General features: G+C 49.5%; 1 protein-coding gene across 4 annotated transcripts in view; it reads left to right on the top strand.

The window, feature by feature from the left end:
- SEC16B (SEC16 homolog B, endoplasmic reticulum export factor) overlaps positions 1–25,432 on the top strand; it is a 308,666-nt gene that overhangs the window by 229,864 nt on the left and 53,370 nt on the right. For all 4 annotated transcript variants that reach the window (XM_069981715.1, XM_069981717.1, XM_069981713.1 and 1 more), the window contains 4 exons: positions 7,188–7,257; positions 8,746–8,907; positions 13,352–13,392; positions 20,970–21,086. In XM_069981715.1, coding sequence (XP_069837816.1) covers positions 7,188–7,257; positions 8,746–8,907; positions 13,352–13,392; positions 20,970–21,086 — 390 coding nt within the window. The remainder of the gene's footprint in view (positions 1–7,187; positions 7,258–8,745; positions 8,908–13,351; positions 13,393–20,969; positions 21,087–25,432) is intronic.

Below are 25,432 nucleotides of genomic sequence, written 5' to 3'. Positions count from 1 at the left end.
GAACAGCTTCTGGTACCTAAGTCGTACCGGCGTCAGGTACTCGACATGGCCCATAATCATGTCCTTGGGGGCCACTTGGGGACAGATAAAACGCAGGAGAGAGTCCTCCAGAGGTTTTATTGGCCTGCGATTTATGCTGACATAAATAAATACTGTGAGTCGTGCCGCACATGTCAGCTTAGCGCTCCAGTGTCGCATTTCCGCAGTCCTTTGGTCCCACTCCCCATCATAGAGGAACCTTTTGACCGGATCGCAATGGACTTGGTGGGTCCCATTGTAAAGTCAGCTAGGGGTCACCAGTACATTCTAGTTGTGTTAGACTACGCGACCCGCTATCCTGAGGCTGTACCCCTAAGAAACACTGCCTCTAAAACAATTGCACGGGAATTGTTTTATATGTTTTCCAGGGTGGGGATCCCCAAGGAAATCTTGACTGACCAAGGTACCCCGTTTATGTCAAAGGTGATGAAAGAGCTATGCAAACTGTTTAAAATCTCCCACCTACGTACCTCTGTATATCACCCACAGACAGACGGGTTAGTGGAGAGGTTTAATAAAACCCTGAAACATATGTTATAGAAAGTGGTGGAAAAAGATGGTCGGGATTGGGATCACTTACTACCTTACCTGATGTTTTCTATTAGGGAAGTACCCCAAGCGTCCACAGGGTTCTCTCCCTTCGAATTAGTCTATGGTCGTCACCCTAGGGGTTTGTTGGATATAGCGAAAGAGACCTGGGAACGTGAGTCCACCCCATACAAGAGTGTTATAGAGCATGTAGCACAAATGCAGGACCGTATAGCCACTGTAATGCCCCTAGTAAGGGAACACCTCCAGAGGGCGCAAGAGAGCCAAAGCAGAATTTACAATCGTTCTGCAAGAATCAGGACATTCAGCCCAGGTGACCGGGTCCTCATACTTGTTCCCACTGTAGAAAGCAAATTCTTAGCAAAGTGGCAGGGTCCCTATGAAATTGTAGAGAAGATCAGTGAGGTCAACTACAAGGTACACCAACCAGGTAGAAGGAAGCCTTTCCAAGTTTATCACATAAACCTGATCAAGCCCTGGAAAGACAGGGAATCCTTGGTGGCGACAAAGCCTGTTGGTCATCTGTCACCACCAATCCCTCCGGTCAAGATTGGTGACACCCTATCAGTGTCCCAGAAGCAGGAAGCTAAGGAGTTCCTGCAGAGAAATAAAGGCAAGTTTTCTGACCTACCAGGGCGTACGCATCTCATTAGTCATCATATTGAAACTGAGCCTAGAAGCAGAGTAAACCTGAAGCCCTATAGGATACCAGAAGCACGGAGGGAGGCGGTATCATCCGAGGTAAAACGTATGCTTGACCTAGGAGTCATTGAGGTGTCCCAGAGCGAGTGGTCCAGCCCGATTGTGTTAATCCCAAAGCCCAATGGAACTTGGAGGTTCTGTAATGACTTTAGAAAGTTAAATGAGATCTCCAAGTTCGATGCCTACCCCATGCCCAGGGTAGATGAGTTGATAGAAAGGATGGGTAATGCCAGGTACATAACCACCCTCGATCTCACAAAAGGCTACTGGCAGATCCCCCTCACTCCTGAGGCTAGAGAGAAGACTGCATTCTCCACCCCTGATGGGCTCTTCCAATATGTAGTGATGCCATTCGGGTTACATGGAGCCCCTGCCACTTTTCAGAGGTTGATGGACTTGATTCTGCTACCACATCGTGATTACTCCGCTGCCTACCTCGATGATGTGGTCATTTTTAGCCCGGATTGGGAAAGTCACCTCTGTAAGGTCCAGGCGGTGTTAGATGCCATAAGTGATGCGGGGTTAACCATCAATGCAGAGAAGTGTGCACTAGCCTTAGAGGAGGCCAAATACTTGGGCTACATTATTGGGAGGGGGTTAGTGAAACCACAACTAAATAAAATTGAGGCAATACAGAATTGGCCTCAACCCCTCACAAAGAAACAGGTCAGAGCTTTCCTGGGTATTACCGGCTATTACCGGAGGTTTGTGCCGAACTTTGTCAGGTCAGTTAGCGGGGCTGCAACTGAGGCAAAGGGTGCGAAGTCCGCAATGGTGACATGGACTCCAGAGGCCGAGAAGGCTTTTCAAAGCCTTAAGTCTGCCCTGTGCCAACAGCCTGTGCTAGTTACCCCTGACTTTAGGCGAGAGTTTCTAGTACAGACAGACGCCTCTAACACAGGGTTAGGTGCCGTCCTCTCACAGGTCGTGAATGGTGAGGAGCACCCGGTGATGTACTTGAGTAGGAAGCTATCCCCGGACGAGAAAAACTACGCCATTGTGGAGCGAGAATGTCTGGCAGTGAAGTGGGCCCTAGAATCCCTGAGGTATTAGTGACAGACCATGCCCCCCTAACATGGATGAAGCTCAACAAGGAGAAAAATGCGAGGGTGACTAGATGGTTTCTGTCCCTCCAAAACTTTAATTTCACTGTGGAACACAGGTCAGGGAAATTACAGGCGAATGCGGACGCCCTATCACGGGTACACTGTCTGTGGGGACAAAATGCTCCAGTCACATGTAGACATGTGACTGGAGAAGTGTTGGAGGGGATGTACATCTCACCTAGGTTACTACACAGCGTCAGATGGTAAGTCCAGGAGGGATCTGTGCTCAGCAGTGCTATGCTGCTGAGTTATTGTTTATTATTGCCGGGCCTGGACTTACATGGAATGGCAGGTAGGTTTGGTAGTGGGACCTGCCATTCCCTCCCCCCGATCCAGATCAGGTGAGCTCTGACCCTAATCAGCCTGAGAGGGTAAATGCTCTGCAGAGGCTGCAGGTGGTCGCTCTCAGCCAGGAGGGATCAGCCTGGGAGCTGTGAATATAGCCTCTGCTGGAGCTAATACACACCTTGCGGTATTCAGGCAAAAGACGTCCTGTTTTCAAGTGTCAGATAGGTGAGAGAACCTGTTAGTAAGCGCCCAGACGGGTAAGAGCTTTTTGTTTGGTTCCTATAAGCGCGGTGTTGCTGTATTACTGATTGCTGGACGGTTTATGCTGCAAATAAACGCCAAGCTGTTATTTTATAAAGCAAAGTCTGATGTGAACTGTGTCCAAACACACCATCCCCGGGAAGATCCCTACAATAAATATATATATACCAAGACCGACATTACTGATTTAAATCCTGTATACTGAGACCAATATTACCAATAATACCCGTATTCAAGGGGGAAATATTACCGCCACACAACAACCATCACCACCACATTGTTACTGACCAAATCCAGTATACTAAGACCAATAAAACACAGTGCCAGATAACAAGTAACAATATCACCACATACTGACTAATACCCCCGCATACTGACTAATACCCCCGCATACTAACACCACCACATACTGACTAACACCGCCGCATACTGATTAACACCACCACATACTGACTAATACCCCCACATACTGACTAATACCACCACTGATACTGACTTATACCACCACATACTGCCTAATACCCCCGCATACTGCTTAACACCACTGCTGCTACTGAATAAGATCCACTGTACACAGATCACTATCACCTGATCCAGTCATAAAGAGATGGACACAGCTACACACAGGTTCTGTACACCATATACATCACAGCGCAGTTACATCAGGTGACTCACAGTCCGACACTGCCTGAGGAGGTGACGGTGTGCTGTAGCTGTACCTGAGGTGGTGACGGTGTGCTGTAGCTGTACCTGAGGTGGTGACAGTGTGCTGTAGCTGTACCTGAGGTGGTGGCGGTGTGCCTCATGTATCTCACGTCTCTTACTGTAGCAAAGAGTCAATGAGGAGTTGTGGCTCAGCATTTGTGCTGCACACTGGCACTCCTCACCACTGCTTCCTCCTCCCTGTTCTTCATTAATAGTCTATGCTGCACAGCCTCCGGCTCGCTCAACTGTCAGTATCTGCCAACAGAGGACTGATCTGCAATCCGATACAGTTGAATCTCCCAGCCTGTGCTGGAGTTGTGGCCTAGGGGTAACTGACCTGTGTAGAGACCAGCCAGCAGGTCTTTCTTTGGTTTAAATCCCCTGATGGTAATTACATATGGGTCTTTTTTTTTTTTTCTTATTTATTTTTTTTAATCTTTTTTTGGTTTTGTTCACACATAGTATTTTTGTGCAGTATTTTTGCTCAGTATTTTGCAACCAAAACCAGGAGTGTATTGAAAGCACAGAAAGGCTATGTTCACACACTGTTGAAATTGAATGGATGATCGCCATTTAATGGCAAATAATGGTGGTTGTTTTAAAATAATGCTGTTATTTAATATTTACTTTCCATCAGGGGATTTGAACCAAAGAAAGACCAGCTGGCCGGTCTCTACACAGGTGAGTTACCCCTAGACCACAACTCCAGCACAGGCTGGGAGATTCAACTGTATCTGATTGCAGATCCGTCCTCTGTTGACAGATACTGACTGACAGCTGAACGAGGCCGGGCAGCAGAGACTATTCATGAAGAAGAGGTAGGAGCTGTGAGGTGGCCAGTGTGCGGCACAAATGCTGAGCCACAACTCCTCATTGACTCTTCATTACAGTAGGAGGCATGAGATTGTGCATAATCCACTGCACCAACACATTACCAAAAGGCACCATGCTCACTAGTGGACGGCCAGCTACCTCCTGGTTACCTCCCTCCCCCAGGACCCCTTTTATTAATTTCTCAATTTCTGTGACAATTTTCCCCTTCTTGACGGTTTTCTACTTGTGAATGTTCGTTCTTATTGTAGGATAATAGATTTATAATCCCTCCCCGACTGATATGCAGTAATTCTGGCTTCTTTTCAATTGTTGCCGCTGTCCGTCCTCCATGGCTTCTGTCCCATTGTTGCCTCTGTCCGTCCTCCATGGCTTCTGTCCCATTGTTGCCGCTGTCCGTCCTCCATGGCTTCTCTCCAATTGTTGCCGCTGTCCGTCCTCCATGGCTTCTGTCCCATTGTTGCCTCTGTCCGTCTTCCATGGCTTCTCTCCAATTGTTGCCGCTGTCCGTCCTCCATGGCTTCTGTCCCATTGTTGCCGCTGTCCGTCCTCCATGGCTTCTCTCCAATTGTTGCCGCTGTCCGTCCTCCATGGCTTCTGTCCCATTGTTGCCGCTGTCCGTCCTCCATGGCTTCTGTCCCATTGTTGCCGCTGTCCGTCCTCCATGGCTTCTGTCCAATTGTTGCCGCTGTCCGTCCTCCATGGCTTCTGTCCCATTGTTGCCACTGTCCGTCCTCCATGGCTTCTGTCCCATTGTTGCCGCTGTCCGTCCTCCATGGCTTCTGTCCCATTGTTGCCGCTGTCCGTCCTCCATGGCTTTGTGATAACCACCTGAATACTCCAGAGCAGCGATCTGCTGGTTTGGAGTTGGTCATGCACCCAAATTCTACTTGTCCTCTTAGAAACAGTCCATAGGAATTGAGTGTGGGATAAGGACACGGTGTGGTCTGCTGGCCGTTGTTGTTCATCTGAGGATGTATTTACCTCATTTAAGGTTTTCTAAGGACCAGATGTGTTTTTTCTTTTCTCATGGCTGTATCTTCCCGAATGCTGGTGTGCAAGGTGTCTCCTCCTATCCCTCCTCTCTCCTCCTATCCATCTCCTCTCCTCCTATCCATCTCCTCTCCTGGTGTCCTTCCATGTGTCTGTCTGCCTGCCTGTCTGGATGGATGGGAGGAGAGGCTGGATAGGAGGAGAAGAGATGGATAGGAGGAGAGGAGATGGATAGGAGGAGAGGAGATGGATAGGAGGAGAGGAGATGGATAGGAGAGGAGATGGATAGGAGAGGAGATGGATATCAGGAGACACCTTGCACACCAGTATTCGGGAAGATATAGTCATGGGAACTAAAAAAACACATCTGGTCCTTAGAAAATCTTAAATGAGGTAAATACATCCTCAGATGAACAACATCGGCCAGCAGACCACACCGTGTCCTTATCCCACACTCAATTCCTATGGACTGTTTCTAAGAGGACAAGTAGAATTTGGGTGCATGACCAACTCCAAACCAGCAGATCGCTGCTCTGGAGTATTCAGGTGGTTATCACAAAGCCATGGAGGACGGACAGCGGCAACAATGGGACAGAAGCCATGGAGGACGGACAGCGGCAACAATGGGACAGAAGCCATGGAGGACGGACAGCGGCAACAATTGGAGAGAAGCCATGGAGGACGGACAGCGGCAACAATTGGAGAGAAGCCATGGAGGACGGACAGCGGCAACAATTGGAGAGAAGCCATGGAGGACGGACAGCGGCAACAATTGGAGAGAAGCCAGAATTACTGCTCATCAGTCTGGGAGGGATTATAAGTCTTTTATCCTACAATAAGAACGAACATTCACAAGTGGAATGTTCCAAAAATTGATAAGAGGGGTCCTGGGGGAGGGAGGCAACTACCTACTAGGGGCACTTTGGGGGAGAGGGGTAACCACCTACTAGGGACATGCTGGGGGCAGGGGGTAACCAGCTACTAGGGGCTCGCTGAGGGAGACGGGTAACCACCTACTATGGGCACGCTGGGGTAGAGGGGTAACCACCTACTATGGGCACGCTGGGGGAGAGGGGTAACTACCTGCTGGGGGAGAGGGGTAACTACCTACTAGGTAAATCCCCCTATGCATTGCAACTGTCTTACATTCATGGGTCACATGTTTTTTTGGGGAGGGGTGATGTCCCGCCATATCTCTTTTTTTTTCTCCTGGTGTCCCGCTCTCTCTCCTGATTTCCCGACAGGTCGCGCTCTCTCTCCTGGTGTCCCGCCGGGTCGCAGTCTCTCTCCTGGTGTCCCGCCAGGTCGCGCTCTCTCTCCTGGTGTCCCGCCGGGTCGCGCTCTCTCTCCTGGTGTCCCGCCGGGTCGCGCTCTCTCTCCTGGTGTCCCGCCGGGTCGCGCTCTCTCTCCTGGTGTCCCGCCGGGTCGCGCTCTCTCTCCTGGTGTCCCGCCGGGTCGCGCTCTCTCTCCTGGTGTCCCGCCGGGTCGCGCTCTCTCTCCTGATGTCCTGCCGGGTCGCGCTCTTTCCTGGTGTCCTGCCGGATCGCGCTCTCTCTCCTGGTGTCCCGCCGGGTCGCGCTCTCTCTCCTGATGTCCCGCCGGGTCGCGCTCTCTCTCCTGATGTCCCGCCGGGTCGCTCTCTATTATGGTCACCCGGATGATTGGTCTCTGATTCTATTGTGGATATCTCAAATTCTTCTCATTATTTATTAGGTCAGTAACACATCCGGCCGAATGACCCCGGTGACCTGTGAGGAACAAGGAAGCCGCCCTGAGCCCGAGAGTGAGTAACATCACCAGGTGTATTATATATTACATCACCGGTGTGTTATATAGATATCCTATATTACTGTACACTGCCTGTATATTTATTTTGCTCAGTATTTCTGTCAGGATTTTTCCAACCAAAACCCGGAGGAGCTGTCAGGGCAAAATTATAAGAGGGAGATGTGGCCAGCGTCCGCGTCCGCAATGCCCTCCTGGTTTTGGTTGAAAAACAACTGTCGGGACAGGCCGTTTGGGATAGGCCGGTGGATATGCTGCTCAGGACGGGCCACTCGGGATAGGCCAGCGGATATGCTGCTCAGGACGGGCCACTCGGGATAGGCCGGCGGATATGCTGCTCAGGACGGGCCACTCGGGATAGGCCGGCGGATATGCTGCTCAGGACGGGCCGGCGGATATGCTGCTCAGGACGGGCCACTCGGGATAGGCCAGCGGATATGCTGCTCAGGACGGGCCACTCGGGATAGGCCGGCGGATATGCTGCTCAGGACGGGCCACTCGGGATAGGCCGGCGGATATGCTGCTCAGGACGGGCCGGCGGATATGCTGCTCAGGATGGGCCGCTCGGCATGGGCCGCGGGTATGCTGTGTGTGACCATGACCTAGAGCTGCTCAATAATCCCCATGCGATGCCCTGGCCCCTAGGGGCCATTCCGCAGTCGGGGCATCAAATAAGACACCAATGCCAGGGTTCGGTAACAACGGTGGTTACAATTTTATTGTAACTCTGGTAACTATTAGCAACAGTCTCATCCGGATGCAACCGGGAATATAGCAGGCTTGTACAGGGCAGAGTAGAGGTGGTGCTGCATAGGCTATTGATAGAATGTGCCGGATGATAGGAGTAGTGGTGATGAGAGAATAGGGATGCTGGGTGGAATAGATTGAGAATGAGTACTTGCGGTAGAACAGCTTGAGTTGATGAGGAAGCTGATGAGAAACGACAGATGAGAGAAGACTCCGGGCACTTGAGACAGGCGGATAGCCGATGACTGGAACAGCAACACGCACAGACCTCTCTTGTGAAGGTGAAGAGGGACACAGACAGACAGCCTCCTTCCCTCATGGTGGAAAGGAGAACCCACACCGACAACCTATCCCCTCTGTGGCAGGGAATAGACTGACTTGGAAGAGGAAGTCACATGGTAACCCCTGGCCAAAGCTGGACGGCCATTGGAGGAACCATGGTTACGGTCACGTGATCACCAGCCTCTGCATACGACTGTACATAGTTATACACATAGAAATATACATATAATTGTACAGGATCCTGAGAGCAATAGGGGTGAAACAGCAAGTAGTTGCAGTGCATAGAGTTACCAGGACAGGCAGGACCATAATAATAAAAGTAGACTTACAGTGAGAAAGTGACAGCCTGTTCTGGGACACTGCACCCATAGATATCGCTTAGTTTATCCGGCTAGTTCGGATTCTTTGGTGGCGTCTTTGGCCGCAGTGACCGCCATTGCTTCATCTCTTTCCTCAGACGTGTCTGTGAGGGATGAGCCGTACTGCGGAGCTGATCTACTGAATCCAGACGCTGATCCTGAGTGTGCCGGCTGCTCGGCTCCTCCATACACAGATCCCCAATCTGTACAGCTGCAAGCGGCAGCCATGCCTGGATACAGGAGTGACGAGGAGGACAGAGGTACACACAGATTATTATTGGGGTGCGGGGTTACCCCGGGGAGCCAGGTGGTGGTAGCTGGGGCAGATGGTGGTGAGGTACCGCTGAGGGCTGTGCGCCCACCTCTCCATATACTAACCTACCTACTGTATATGAGTAACCACAGAGCCCCCGGGAGACTTATAGAAGGTGCAAGCTTTACTGAACTTCCCCTTAAAGAAGAAGTTCAGCGAAAATTTTTATTAAAGCATATTGTATTGCCCCGCAAAAGTTATACGAATCACCAATATAGACTTATTACGGTAAATGCTTATAAAGGGCTTTTTTCTCTGCACCTGCTGCTGCATCAAGGCTTCACTTCCTGGGTAACGTGGTGATGTCACTTCCTGGGTAACATGGTGATGTCACTTCCTGGATAGCATGGTGATGTCACTTCCTGGGTAACATGTCCAGCAGCCACAGCCCGCACAGCTCTGGGAGTCGGGTGGTGACATTACCATGTTATCCAGGAAGTGACAGCACCATGTTGTCCAGGAAGTGACATCACCATGTTGTCCAGGAAGTGACATCACCATGTTGTCCAGGAAGTGACATCACCATGTTGTCCAGGAAGTGACAGCACCATGTTGTCCAGGAAGTGACAGCACCATGTTGTCCAGGAAGTGACAGCACCATGTTGTCCAGGAAGTGACAGCACCATGTTGTCCAGGAAGTGACAGCACCATGTTGTCCAGGAAGTGACAGCACCATGTTGTCCAGGAAGTGACAGCACCATGTTGTCCAGGAAGTGACAGCACCATGTTGTCCAGGAAGTGACAGCACCATGTTATCCAGGAAGTGAAGCCTTGATGCAGTAGTAGTAAGTGCAGGGAAAAAAACACTTTATGTGCATTTCCAATAATAAGTGTATATTGGGGATTTTTATAACTTTTAAGGGGTAATAATATATTTTAATAAAAATTTTTGCCGGACTTCTCCCTTAAAGGCCCAGTACACGTGGTACCAGTTGTGTTTGGCTTTTGTGCAGTACAACCACTTGTCTGGCTGAGATCCCTTTGGTGAGCCGGCTGCTTCGTGCAGGTATGGTACAATAGACTGGGCATATACCTGACGGTATAAGGACTCTGGGGGACATTTACTGAGGAGTCTAATGTGTGCGACTCTTCTAATGAGGATCGGTGGATATTTTGGTCCAATATTCTGTGACTGATTTTATTAACCTGTCGCCATAGGGACTGCTTCTAATGTAAAAGGCACAAAAATTGTGCAAACATATCCAACTAATACTGACCAGGCGTAGGCCTGCACCTGCAAATGATAAATTGGGCGCCAATCCCAGATTATCCAAACATTTGGGGGAATACTCAAAACAGACAGATTTTTAAAAAGTTGCATCGAAAAAATATTCGCCTGTCGAACACTGGTTCATAAATAGAACTTAGACCAAAAAGCTGCCTTGGATTAGGAGTACAATCCGTTCCAGGATGGCACTTGTAATCCAAAGCAAATTTTCCCATAAGAAATCACGGATCTGCAGACAATTGGTTCCATCCTCCAAATATACTGATTATTATTCTGAACAACATGTAGAAGAGATGAAACAATGAGAAGCAGCAGAATCTGTGATATTATAAGTTACTGTACAGTATAGCAGCATGTGGTATATAATGTATAGTAACTGTATAACCCTGATAACACAGCAGCAGCTGGATATGTGATATATAAGTTACTGTACAGTATAGCAGCATGTGGTATATAATGTATAGTAACTGTATAACCCTGATAACACTGCAGCTGGATATGTGATATATAAGTTACTGTACAGTATAGCAGCATGTGGTATATAATGTATAGTAACTGTATAACCCTGATAACACTGCAGCTGGATATGTGATATATAAGTTAATGTACAGTATAGCAGCATGTGGTGTATAATGTATAGTAACTGTATAACCCTGATAACACAGCAGCTGGATATGTGATATATAAGTTACTGTACAGTATAGCAATCAGCATGTGGTGTATAATGTATACTAACTGTATAAACCTGATAACACTGAAGCAGATGGATATGTGATATATAAGTTACTGTACAGTATAGCAGCATGTGGTATATAATGTATAGTAACTGTATAACCCTGATAACACAGCAGCAGCTGGATATGTGATATATAAGTTACTGTACAGTATAGCAGCATGTGGTGTATAATGTATAGTAACTGTATAACCCTGATAACACAGCAGCAGCTGGATATGTGATATATAAGTTACTGTACAGTATAGCAGCATGTGGTATATAATGTATAGTAACTGTATAACCCTGATAACACAGCAGCAGCTGGATATGTGATATATAAGTTACTGTACAGTATAGCAGCATGTGGTGTATAATGTATAGTAACTGTATAACCCTGATAACACAGCAGCAGCTGGATATGCGATATATAAGTTACTGTACAGTATAGCAGCATGTGGTATATAATGTATAGTAACTGTATAACCCTGATAACACAGCAGCAGCTGGATATGCGATATATAAGTTACTGTACAGTATAGCAGCATGTGGTATATAATGTATAGTAACTGTATAACCCTGATAACACAGCAGCTGGATATGTGATATATAAGTTACTGTACAGTATAGCAGCATGTGGTGTATAATGTATAGTAACTGTATAACCCTGATAACACAGCAGCAGCTGGATATGTGATATATAAGTTACTGTACAGTATAGCAATCAGCATGTGGTATATAATGTATAGTAACTGTATAACCCTGATAACACAGCAGCTGGATATGTGATATATAAGTTACTGTACAGTATAGCAGCATGTGGTGTATAATGTATAGTAACTGTATAACCCTGATAACACAGCAGCTGGATATGTGATATATAAGTTACTGTACAGTATAGCAGCATGTGGTATATAATGTATAGTAACTGTATAACCCTGATAACACAGCAGCTGGATATGTGATATATAAGTTATTGTACAGTATAGCAATCAGCATGTGGTGTATAATGTATAGTAACTGTATAACCCTGATAACACTGCAGCTGGATATGTGATATATAAGTTACTGTACAGTATAGCAGCATGTGGTGTATAATGTATAGTAACTGTATAACCCTGATAACACAGCAGCTGGATATGTGATATATAAGTTACTGTACAGTATAGCAGCATGTGGTGTATAATGTATAGTAACTGTATAACCCTGATAACACAGCAGCTGGATATGTGATATATAAGTTACTGTACAGTATAGCAGCATGTGGTGTATAATGTATAGTAACTGTATAACCCTGATAACACAGCAGCTGTATATGTGATATATATTACTGTACAGTATAGCAGCTGAGGGGGCGGGGGTGGGGTGGCAGACAGATAGCAGGAGTAATGGGCGGGCAGGGTGGTGCGGCAGACAGCCAGGAGGAGTAGTGGGCGGGCAGGGTTGGGCGGCAGACAGCTAGCAGGAGTAGTGGGTGGGTAGGGTGGGGCGGCAGACAGCCAGGAGGAGTAGTGGGCGGGCAGGGTGGGGCGGCAGACAGCTAGCAGGAGTAATGGGCGGGCAGGGTGGGGCCGCAGACAGTTAGCAGGAGTAATGGGCGGGCAGGGTGGGGCGGCAGACAGCCAGGAGGAGTAATGGGCGGGCAGGGTGGTGCGGCAGACAGCTAGCAGGAGTAATGGGCGGGCAGGGTGGGGAGGCAGACAGCTAGCAGGAGTAATGGGCGGGCAGGGTGGGGCGGCAGACAGCCAGGAGGAGTAATGGGTGGGCAGGGTGGGGAATGCCAGAGCACTACTGACCCTCCCCCAACCAATGGTTTAGTGCACAATAAGCAGCTGATCTGGATTAATAGGGAGTAGTGATGAGCGAATAGTGAAATATTCGATATTTATACCAATATCTCCTGAATATTCGATCCTATTAAAGTCAATGGGAACAAGTATTTGATTATTGAAAAACATATATTCGACCGCTTGGAGGTAAAAACCGGAAGCTGGGGGATTTGAACGCTTATCAAATATTTGTCGAATATTCGGCGAACTATTCGATAATATTCGATAGATCGAATACCTTACTATTGGAGCGAAGATCTATTTAATCGAACAGTATTCGCTCATCGCAAATAGTGAGATAAAGGAAAGCAGCAGCTTTCTTATGACTTTTAATCATCTGGATAATTCCTGTAGTCAATATGGATTATTCTACCTAAGGATCACGTAGTGTAAGGAGGTGCAGATCTCAGTTCTGTCTGTGGGGATAGTAGAGTAATCTGCAGTGGGTCCTGATGGATGTGAGGTCACTGATCAGTGGGGGAGTATGTGGTAGCACCCAGACCCCTTGCTTCCACTTGTCAGATTGTTTTCTGTTTGTGCTATTCGGCTTGTAGATGAAATTCTTGTCTTTCCTTCCTGTGTATATTCTGCTTCTTATGGGCCTTCTTTCTCCCCCATACAGGAGGCTTGGAGGAGATGGCTAACAATGCTGGAGTGATGGAGGTAAGCCAATTAGGGGGGATTTATTCCATCTTCTGGAAAAGACCTTGTATGTCAGGTGAGGGTTTCCTGATGAAGAGCTGAACTAATCCGCTTAGACATGTATAAAGTGTAATGAAGAAAGTGGCTGCCGGGAGACACCTGGGGGTCTGCACCCTAATGGAACGCACGTTCTGGCACACGCTTCTAAATAGCCATGTGGCCAGGAACACGCTATGAAATATACTAATAGGCCGAGTAGTAATAGCGATGAGAGCTGAGGCGGAGCCGAGGAGGAGGATGGAGACCCGAGGGGGAGGATATGGGGCCGAGGCGGAGGGGATGGAGAGTATACATGTTATATATGAAGGATTATAGCCAATGACATCACAGCGCAGCCTCCGGCACAGGACGCCTGGCGTATAGATTGCTGCTGTGTGCCGGACCAGCACTGACAGCTCAGCCGGTGATGGTATAGTGGTGATGCCAGTGCTGGTCCGGCACACAGGTGGGATGATACAGCTCAGCCGGTGATGGTACAGTGGTGATGCCAGTGCTGGTCTGGCACACAGATGGGATGATACAGCTCAGCCGGTGATGGTATAGTGGTGATGCCAGTGCTGGTCCGGCACACAGATGGGATGATACAGCTCAGCCGGTGATGGTATAGTGGTGATGCCAGTGCTGGTCCGGCACACAGGTGGGATGATACAGCTTAGCCGGTGATGGTATAGTGGTGATGCCAGTGCTGGTCCGGCACACAGGTGGGATGATACAGCTCAGCCGGTGATGGTATAGTGGTGATGCCAGTGCTGGTCCGGCACACAGATGGGATGATACAGCTCAGCCGGTGATGGTATAGTGGTATAGCCAGTGCTGGTCCGGCACACTGGCATCACCACTATACCATCCCCGGCTGAGCTGTATCATCCCACCTGTGTGCCGGACCAGCACTGGCATCACCACTATACCATCACCGGCTGAGCTGTATCATCCCATCTGTGTGCCGGACTAGCACTGGCATCACCACTATACCATCCCTGGCTGAGCTGTATCATCCCATCTGTGTGCCGGACTAGCACTGGCATCACCACTATACCATCACCGGCTGAGCTGTATCATCCCACCTGTGTGCCAGACAAGCGTCACCGCACTAACATCACCACACAAAGGCATCGTGCTCACTGTGTATACAGGAGGGGGGTCACCTGTCTATACAGGAGGAGGGGTCACCTGTGTATACGGGGGGGGGGGGGGGTCCTTGTGTATACAGGAGGGGGGGGTCACTGTGTATACAGGAGGGGGGGGGGGTCACTGTGTATACAGAGGGGTGTCAATGTGAATACAGGAGGGGGGGTCACTGTGTATACAGGGGGGGGTGTCAATGTGTATACAGGAGGGGGGGGGTCACTGTGTATAAAGGAGGGGGGTCACCTGTGTATAAAGGAGGGGGGTCACCTGTGTATACAGGAGGGGGGGCATTGTGTATACAGGAGGGGGGTCACCTGTGTATACAGGAGGGGGGGTCACTGTGTATACAGGAGGGGGGGGTCACCTGTGTATACAGGAGGGGGGTCACTGTGTATACAGGAGGGGGGGGTCACCTGTGTATACAGGAGGGGGGGTCACTGTGTATACAGGAGGGGGGGTCACTGTGTATACAGGAGGGGGGGTCACTGTGTATACAGGAGGGGGGGGCACTGTGTATACAGGAGGGTGGGTCACCTGTGTATACAGGAGGGGGGGCACTGTGTATACAGGAGGGTGGGTCACCTGTGTATACAGGAGGGGGGGCACTGTGTATACAGGAGGGGGGGGCACTGTGTATACAGGAGGGTGGGTCACCTGTGTATACAGGAGGGGGGGCACTGTGTATACAGGAGGGGGGGGTCACCCCGGAGAGCGTGTCTGTAACATACCGCTAATACACAGGCATCGCGCTCACACTGGCATAAGAGGGACCAGAACATTCACTCTGTATAACCTTGAGACGAATCAGGTGGGCACGATAATGCGTCTCATTGTTGGACGTTGTGAAACGCCCGGCCGTGACCGGGATGATTTGTTTTGGAAAGTCATCACTCGTAAAATTACAGCAAATTCAGGTAAGAGTGGACGATTACGTTACTGATCTTATTCCATCTTACAGCGGCCCGGGGTGCTGAGTACTGAGGGAGAAGCAGCCGGGGGGCTATGAGGTTTTGGGGCGACTTGTCCTGGTGGGCAGGAGGGGTAACACTTTAAATAATACTTTACTTTACTTGAAATATCTTCAGTACAAAAGGATATAAGAGTGCTCAGGTAGTACTGTAATAAAACCGGAAGAACAGCTTGAGAGAGTTTAGGGAGAGCTGGGGCCAGATCTGGGGCCGGGGCCAGATGGGAGGCGGGGCCCGAATAGGAGGTGGGGCCCGAATAGGAGGTGGGGCCCGGATAGGATGTCTAAACAGTACTCTGCTGGGATGTGGGTGAAGTCTGCGACTTGAAGAACTTCTCATGATGGGTAGTTCCAGTCCCAGGCCTCTGTCTCTAGGGGTAATACGAGTCCCAGGCCTCAGTCTCTGGGGGTAGTACCAGTCCCAGACCTCTGTCTCTGGGGGTAGTACCAGTCCCAGGCCTCAGTCTCTGGAGGTAATACCAGTCCCAGACCTCTGTCTCTGGGGGGTAGTACGAGTCCCAGGCCTCTGTCTCTGGGGGTAGTACGAGTCCCAGGCCTCTGTCTCTGGGGGGTAGTACGAGTCCCGGGCCTCTGTCTCTGGGGGTAGTACCAGTCCCGGGCCTCGGTCTCTGGGGGTAGTACGAGTCCCAGGCCTCGGTATCTGGGGGTAGTACGAGTCCCAGGCCTCGGTCTCTGGGGGTAGTACCAGTCCCAGGCCTCGGTCTCTGGGGGTAGTACCAGTCCCAGGCCTCGGTCTCTGGGGGTAGTACCAGTCCCAGGCCTCGGTCTCTGGGGGTAGTACCAGTCCCAGGCCTCGGTCTCTGGGGGTAGTACCAGTCCCAGGCCTCTGACTCTGGGGGTAGTACCAGTCCCAGGCCTCTGACTCTGGGTGCAGCTAACAAGTAGTTTCAAGGAAAGGTTTTCTTTGGGAATTTCCTACTGGAGATTTTTTAATAGAAACCTCTCCAGATCTACAGAAACCCTACTGTGTTGATCCAGAGGAAGGCAAAAAAACACCCCCTATGAGACAATTGTCCCATCACAGTGAGAAATATACCTTCCCGACTCCATGGCAGAATCCATGGATCAGTGTCCTATCACATGTAATCTAGAGCCCGTAATATTTATAGAGAAGCATCCAGGCCTCCCCTTACTTATATAATGTATCAGCCATAACAGCATGATGTGGTAGAGAGCTCCAAAGGCCCACTGCTCTTACAGTAAAGAATATAGAGAGTTCCATAGTGTCACTGCTCTTACAGTAAAGAATATAGAGAGTTCCATAGTGTCACTGCTCTTACAGTAAATAATCTGTGTCTGTGCTGATGGTGAAACCTTCTTTGCTCTTGTCGTAGAGGATGCCGCCTTGTCATGGTTGCAGGTCTAACAATTGTTTTTAATAGATACTTCTGTGTTTTCTCTTTAAACTATGGAACAGAATACTGTACAGAGAATAAGTAGAACTTAGGGTCTGGTGCTTGTCTGGAAGCCGCCAAAATTATATTCCAGGGAGAGGAGGAAGAGCTCTGCCTAATACTACAGAGAGCGGCAATAGGAGGATAGTGTCCGCCATGCTGAAGCCTGATACTATAATAGGAGGATGGAGCCCGCCATGCTGGAGGCTGATACTACAGTAGGAGGATGGTGTCTGCCATGCTGGAGGCTGATACTACAGTAGGAGGATGGTGTCTGCCATGCTGGAGGCTAATACTATTATAGGAGGATGGTGCCCGCCATGCTGGAGGCTAATACTATAGTAGGAGGATGGTGCCCGCCATGCTGAAGGCTGGTACTACAGTAGAAGGATGGAGCCCCCCCATGCTTGGAGCCTGATATTACAATCTTAGGATAGTGTCTGCCATGCTGGAGCTTGATACAACAATAAGAGGATGGTGTCCGCCATGCTGGAGCCTGATACAACTATAGGAGGATGGTGTCCAACATGCTTGAGGCTGTTACTACAGTAGGAGGATGGTGCCCACCATGCTGGAGCCTGATACTACAGTAGGAGGATGGTGCCCTCCATGCTGGAGGCTGATACTACAGTAGGAGGATGGTGTCTGCCATGCTGGAGGCTGATACTACAGTAGGAGGATGGTGTCTGCCATGCTGGAGGCTGATACTACAGTAGAGGGATGGTGCCCACCGTGCTGGAGGCTGATACTACAGTAGGAGGATGGTGCCCGCCATGCTGACTGATACTACAGTAGGAGGATGGTGTCTGCCATGCTGACTGATACTACAGTAGGAGGATGGTGTCTGCCATGCTGGAGGCTGATACTACAGTAGGAGGATGGTGTCTGCCATGCTAGAGGCTGATACTGCAGTAGGAGAATGGTATCTGCCATGCTGGAGCCTGATACTACAGTAGGAGGATGGTGTCCGCCATGCTGGAGCCTGATACTACAGTAGGAGATGGTGTCTGCCATGCTGGAGGCTTATACTACAGTAGAGGGATGGTGCCCGCCATGCTGGAGCCTGATACTACAATAGGAGGATGGTGTCTGCCATGCTGGAGGCTGATACTACAGTAGGAGGATGGTGCCCGTCATGCTGGAGCCTGATACTACAATAGGAGGATGGTGTCTGCCATGCTGGAGGCTGATACTACAGAAGGAGGATGGTGCCCGTCATGCTGGAGCCTGAAACCACAATAGAAGGATGGTGTCTGCCATGCTGGAGCCTGATACTACAATATGAGGATGGTGCCTGCCATGCTGGAGGCTGATATTACAGTAGGAGGATGGTGTCTGCCATGCTGGAGCCTGATAATACAGTAAGAGGATGGTGCCCGCCATGCTGGAGCCTGGTACTACAATAGAAGGATGGTGTCTGCCATGCTGGAGGCTGATACTACAGTAGGAGGATGGTGCCTGCCATTCTAGAGGCTAATACTACAGTAGGAGGATGGTGTCTGCCATGCTGGAGCCTGATACTACAATAGGAGGATGGTGTATGCTATGCTGTAGGCTGATACTACAGTAGGAGGATGGTGACCGCCATGCTGGAGGCTGATACTACAATAGGAGGATGGTGACCGCCATGCTGGAGGCTGATACTACAATAAGAGGATGGTGACCGCCATGCTGGAGGCTGATACTACAATAGGAGGATGGTGTATGCCATGCTGGAGGCTGATACTACAGTAGGAGGATGGTGTATGCCATGCTGGAGGCTGATATTACAATAGGAGGATGGTGTCTGCCATGCTGGAGGCTGATACTAGAATAGGAGGATGGTGTCTGCCATGCTGGAGGCTGATACTACAGTAGGAGGATGGTGTCCGCCATGCTGAAGGCTAATACTACAGTAGGAGGGTGGTGCCCGCCATTCTAGAGGCTAATACTACAGTAGGAGGGTGGTGTCTGCCATGCTGAAGGCTCATACTACAGTAGAGGGATGGTGCCCGCCATGCTGGAGGCTGAAACTACAGTAGGAGGATGGTGTCCATCATGGTGGAGGCTGATACAACAGTAGGAGGATGGTGCCCACCATGCTGGAGGCTAATACAACAGTAGGAGGATGGTGTCTGCCATGCTGGAGCATGATACTACAGTAGGACGATGGTATCTGCCATGCTGGAGGCTGATACTACAGTTGGAGGATGGTGACCGCCATGCTGGAGGCTGATACTACAATAAGAGGATGGTGACCGCCATGCTGGATGCTGATACTACAATAGGAGGATTGTGTATGCCATGCTGGAGGCTGATACTACAGTAGGAGGATGGTGTCTGCCATGCTGGAGGCTGATACTACAATAGGAGGATGGTGTCTGCCATGCTGGAGGCTGATACTACAATAGGAGGATGGTGTCTGCCATGCTGGAGGCTGATACTACAATAGGAGGATGGTGTCTGCCATGCTGGAGGCTATTACTACAGTAGGAGGATGGTGCCTGCCATGCTGGAGCCTGATACTACAATAGGAGGATGGTGTCTGCCATGCTGGAGGCTGATACTACAGTAGGAGGATGGTGTCTGCCATGCTGGAGGCTGATACTACAGTAGGAGGATGGTGTCTGCCATGCTGGAGGCTGATACTAGAATAGGAGGATGGTGTATGCCATGCTGGAGGCTGATACTAGAATAGGAGGATGGTGTCTGCCATGCTGGAGGCTGATACTAGAATAGGAGGATGGTGTCTGCCATGCTGGAGGCTGATACTAGAATAGGAGGATGGTGTCTGCCATGCTGGAGGCTGATACTACAGTAGGAGAATGGTGTCTGCCATCTATAAGTTAATATATTAATGACGTATGAAGGTTGAACAATCCTTTATAGAAGGTATCCACCAGTAATTCCTCCTCCTATAACAGCTGTAGGGATCTGGATAGCGGCGGGATCAATGTGATACTCCGGTGTTATGTGATCTTGGATACTGACGGGATCAATGTGATACTCCGGTGTTATGTGATCCTGGATACCGGCGTCCCCTCCCTCCATGTAATCGCTGTGTAACCAGTAATCACCAGTAATCACTATGTAACCAGGATCGCTGTGTAACCAGTAATAACCAGTAATCGCTGTGTAACCAATAATCACTATGTAACCAGTAATAACCAGTATCGCTGTGTAACCAGTAATAACCAGTAATCGCTGTGTAACCAGTAATAACCAGTATCGCTGTGTAACCAGTATCGATCTGTAACCATCACCAGCAGGTGCGTCGTGCTATTGGGAAATATCTGCACCTTTTTATAGTTTCAGTGCAGCTATTTAAAGGGTTTCTCTAGGTAATTGGACCTTTTTGTTTCCTGCCTCGCGGTGAACCCGCCCCCTTCCCTCCCCCGCTGCTCTCCTCGGCATCCTGTAATCACGCTCCTGTCCATCTGTCCTTACTTTTTCCAAACTTTCAGTAAGTTACAAGGGGAAGAGAGTATGAGGGGCGGATCAGACTACCCGGGGGGGTTTGTTTGTAGTCTGTAACCATAGAGACACATCCTGTAGGTCTCCATACACACCAGGTTTAGTTGATTCATTATAAAGGTGGTCGGATTCGCCAAAGTTTAAAGAGGTTTTCCAGGAAAAATGACCTTGTGATCTCCTGTGGATAGGGGACAGGGGGTCCGACCTCTGAACCCCCCACCGATCTCTGTATCGGGTCCCCGGCTTCTGTATTATGAAGAGTTGCGGCTACGGCATGTGACTATTAATTCCTAGACGAGAGACGAGTACAGCGCTCCTCCAGCTTACTCAGCTCCATAGGAATGAATAGTCACGTGCCGTACCCTCGTCTCTGCATAATACAGAAGCCGGGGACCCGATACAGAGATCGGTGGGGGGTTCAGAGGTCGGACTCCTCAAACTCTCCTACTTTTCCCCTATCCTGTTTGTTTTCCCTGGAATACCCCTCTAATAGATGCAGAAATGGCTGACAGTGTGCTGCTATGACCCGGAAGCCACGATGAAATCTGACGGCGTGTTCTGTGTAATCCTGGCAGGCCTTGATGTCCAGACGGGTGAGCACAGTGTCCGAGGCCTCCACCGTGTCCATGGACGATGATGATGGTGATGAGGACAGATCTGGAGATGAAGCTCACGAGGCTGGAGAAGACAAGGTGATGGTTTCCTCCTCTATTCAGCAGGGGGGGGGGGGGGTCACTTCCCAGTGGATCTCCTCTGAGTCCCCGCTCCCCTTAATCACTCTCCTTCTGCTTACATTACGATTCCTCGGGTCTTCCCCGGAGTTTGTTTTTGTTCTCTATGTAGCCGGGGGGGGGGGGGGGGTTGGGGTTCACTTGGTTGTGGGATCTTTGTTGTTTTTTTTCTGCTACAGAATCAGTTTGGTCACTAGCTGATTAGCGGGGATCTGGCCCTGGGAACGGGATAGGGGGTCACTAGCTGATTAGCGGGGATCTGGCCCTGGGAACGGGATAGGGGGTCACTAGCTGATTAGCGGGGGTCTGGCCCTGGGAACGGGATAGGGGGTCACTAGCTGATAAGCGGGGGTCTGGCCCTGGGAACGGGATAGGGGGTCACTAGCTGATTAGCGGGGGTCTGGCCCTGGGAACGGGATAGGGGGTCATTAGCTGATTAGCGGGGGTCCAGCCCTGGGGACGGGATAGGGGGTCACTAGCTGATTAGCGGGGGTCCAGCCCTGGGGACGGGATAGGGGGTCACTAGCTGATTGGGGGGTCTGGCCCTGGGGACGGGATAGGGGGTCACTAGCTGATTAGCGGGGGTCCAGCCCTGGGGACGGGATAGGGGGTCACTAGCTGATTAGCGGGGGTCCAGCCCTGGGGACGGGATAGGGGGTCACTAGCTGATTGGGGGGTCCAGCCCTGGGGACGGGATAGGGGGTCACTAGCTGATTAAGTGACACCAATCTCTATAGGTGTCTAAATTTACCACCTTTACTAAGTGCCCCTGTCATCATCACTTTAAAAAATCTACATCAACAGTAGATGTGCATATATATATTAATTTTTTTTGTTATACTGTAAAACAAAGCTATACTTACTGTATCCAGGTCCAGTCCCCTGCTATATAACAGCTATACTTACTGTATCCAGGTCCAGTCTCCTGAAGGCAGCTATATAACAGCTATACTTACTGTATCCAGGTCCAGTCTCCTGAAGGCAGCTATATAACAGCTATACTTACTGTATCCAGGCCCACTCTGCTATATACCAGCTATACTTACTGTATCCAGGTCCAGTCTCCTGAAGGCAGCTATATAACAGCTATACTTACTGTATCCAGGTCCAGTCTCCTGAAGGCAGCTATATAACAACTATACTTACTGTATCCAGGTCCAGTCTCCTGAATGCAGCTATATAACAGCTATACTTACTGTATCCAGGTCCAGTCTCCTGAAGGCAGCTATATAACAGCTATACGTACTGTATCCAGGTCCAGTCTCCTGAAGGCTGCTATATAACAGCTATACTTACTGTATCCAGGTCCAGTCTCCTGAAGGCTGCTATATAACAGCTATACTTACTGTATCCAGGTCCAGTCTCCTGACTGCTATATAACAGCTATACTTACTGTATCCAGGTCCAGTCTCCTGAAGGCAGCTAAATAACAGCTATACTTACTGTATCCAGGTCCAGTCTCTTGAAGGCAGCTATATAACAGCTATACTTACTGTATCCAGGTCCAGTCTCCTGAAGGCTGCTATATAACAGCTATACTTACTGTATCCAGGTCCAGTCTCCTGAAGACAGCTATATACCAGCTATACTTACTGTATCCAGGTCCAGTCTCCTGAAGGCAGCTATATAACAACTATACTTACTGTATCTAGGTCCAGTCTCCTGAAGGCTGCTATATAACAGCTATACTTACTGTATCCAGGTCCAGTCTCCTGAAGGCTGCTATAAAACAGCTATACTTACTGTATCCAGGTCCAGTCTCCTGAAGGCAGCTATACTTACTGTATCCAGGTCCAGTCTCCTGACTGCTATATACCAGCTATACTTACTGTATCACGGTCCAGTCTCCTGAAGGCTGCTATATAACCGCTATACTTACTGTATCCAGGTCCAGTCTCCTGAAGGCTGATATATAACAGTTATACTTACTGTATCCAGGTCCAGTCTCCTGAAGGCAGCTATATAACATCTATACTTACTGTATCCAGGTCCAGTCTCATGAAGGCTGATATATAACAGTTATACTTACTGTATCCAGGTCCAGTCTCCTGAAGGCAGCTATATAACATCTATACTTACTGTATCCAGGTCCAGTCTCATGAAGGCTGATATATAACAGCTATACTAGCTGAGGTGTATGATGAGGTTCTGCAGCAGCTGAGGTGTATGATGAGGTTCTGCAGCAGCTGAGGTGTATGATGAGGTTCTGCAGCAGCTGTGGTGTAGTGTGAGGTTCTGCAGCAACTGAGGTGTATGATGAGGTTCTGCAGCAGCTGAGGTGTAGGATGAGGTTCTGCAGCAGCTGAGGTGTAGGATGAGGTTCTGCAGCAGCTGAGGTTTGGGATGAGGTTCTGCAGCAGCTGAAGTGTATGATGAGGTTCTGCAGCAGCTGAGGTGTGTATTATGTTCTGCAGCAGCTGAAGTGTATGATGAGGTTCTGCAGCAGCTGAGGTGTAGGATGGGGTTCTGCAGCAGCTGAGGTGTAGTGTGTATATGATGTATGTAATATATATAGTATGTGCTGTGTGTATATGATGTATGTGTGTTATTATAATGGGGGTCATCTCTTCATGGTAAGCCAGGATATTTTGTCAGTCTGTTATTTTACCCAGCAATGACGTCACTCGGGAAATTACAGGTGTAAATAGAGAAGATATTTTTGTGTGAACCATGACTACGTCGCCACTGAGGGCCGCCCACATGACTACGTCGCCACTGAGGGCCGCCCACATGACTACGTCCCCACTGAGGGCCGCCCACATGACTACGTCACCACTGAGGGCCGCCCACATGACTATGTCGCCACTGAGGGCCGCCCACATGACTACGTCACCACTGAGGGCCGCCCACATGACTACGTCACCACTGAGGGCCGCCCACATGACTACGTCGCCACTGAGGGCCGCCCACATGACTACGTCGCCACTAAGGGCCGCCCACATGACTACGTCGCCACTGAGGGCCGCCCACATGACTACGTCGCCACTGAGGGCCGCCCACATGACTACGTCCCCACTGAGGGCCGCCCACATGACTACGTCGCCACTGAGGGCCGCCCACATGACTACGTCGCCAATGAGGGCCGCCCACATGACTACGTCGCCACTGAGGGCCGCCCACATGACTACGTCGCCACTGAGGGCCGCCCACATGACTACTTCGCCACTGAGGGCCGCCCACATGACTACATGGGGTAATTTACATATGGTTTTTCAAAGTAGTTTTTTTGGGGACGACTGCAGCAGTCACTCCCGCTCTGTGTTTGAAAAAAACACAAAAACAGGCTTATAATGTTAGTCGTCTATGGTGTCTTTTTTATATTACACAGAGCGGGGGAGAGGATGCGCTGCAGCAGTCTTCTCCTGATCGCTATGGGTCTGAATACTCGGACTCAGACCGATCAAAAGTTTTGATATGTCTCTATAACATGTCAAAAGTATTTTTTTTAAATGACAGGTACACTTTAAAGGGCACCTGTTACAAGGCTGATGTCTCTGGAGTGGTGTTCAGACGCAGGTGCTGCTGGGAGATTGGGTGGAACTGGTCTGGTGCGGGACATATCGAATGAAACCCAATCCTCTATAGGCAGCTGCGTCTGCACACCGTACCAGAGACATCAGTCAAAGATATGTCCCGGATTATTTGTTAATGGGGGGCCCAGAAATCCCTGATGGCGGCCCTGCTGCTGCGTTTCCCCTAAAGGACCTGGAGAGGCTGAATACACCGGCCTGGTCCCTGGGAAGAAGATGTCTCCCTTACAGGGTTGGTATCCGGACTCTTGGAGACGTTGGTTCTGATCCTTAATTGGACGGCGATGTCCTGTGGCCGTGTTTCACTGAAGCTTCCGTGTAACCTACCACAGTGACTCTCCTAGCTGCGCTGACGGCTCCAGTCACCTTGACAACACAGGAGGCGAGAACGGCGATCCAGTACGCAGGCGCAGCCTTTCCTGACATAGTGAGGAGATGCGGTGAGCCCGGCCGTAACCAGAACTATATGAACGGTGGCGAACGCCCACCCAAGGAGTCACTTATATAAGCACTTCACTTACTGTGATAAACCAACTAATGCACGGACCTATCTATCTCCTATCTATCTCCTATCTATCTCCTATCTATCTATCTATCTATCTATCTATCTATCTATCTATCTATCTATCTATCTCCTATCTATCTACTATCTATCTCCTATCTATCTATCTCCTATCTATCTATCTCCTATCTATCTATCTCCTATCTCCTCTCTATCTATCTATCTATCTATCTATCTATCTATCTATCTATCTATCTCCTATCTATCTCCTATCT

This window comes from Dendropsophus ebraccatus, chromosome 8, assembly GCF_027789765.1.
Source record: "Dendropsophus ebraccatus isolate aDenEbr1 chromosome 8, aDenEbr1.pat, whole genome shotgun sequence".
NCBI lineage: Eukaryota > Metazoa > Chordata > Amphibia > Anura > Hylidae > Dendropsophus > Dendropsophus ebraccatus.
Note: the sequence above shows the minus strand (reverse complement) of the source record. Positions and strands in the feature narration are given on the sequence as shown.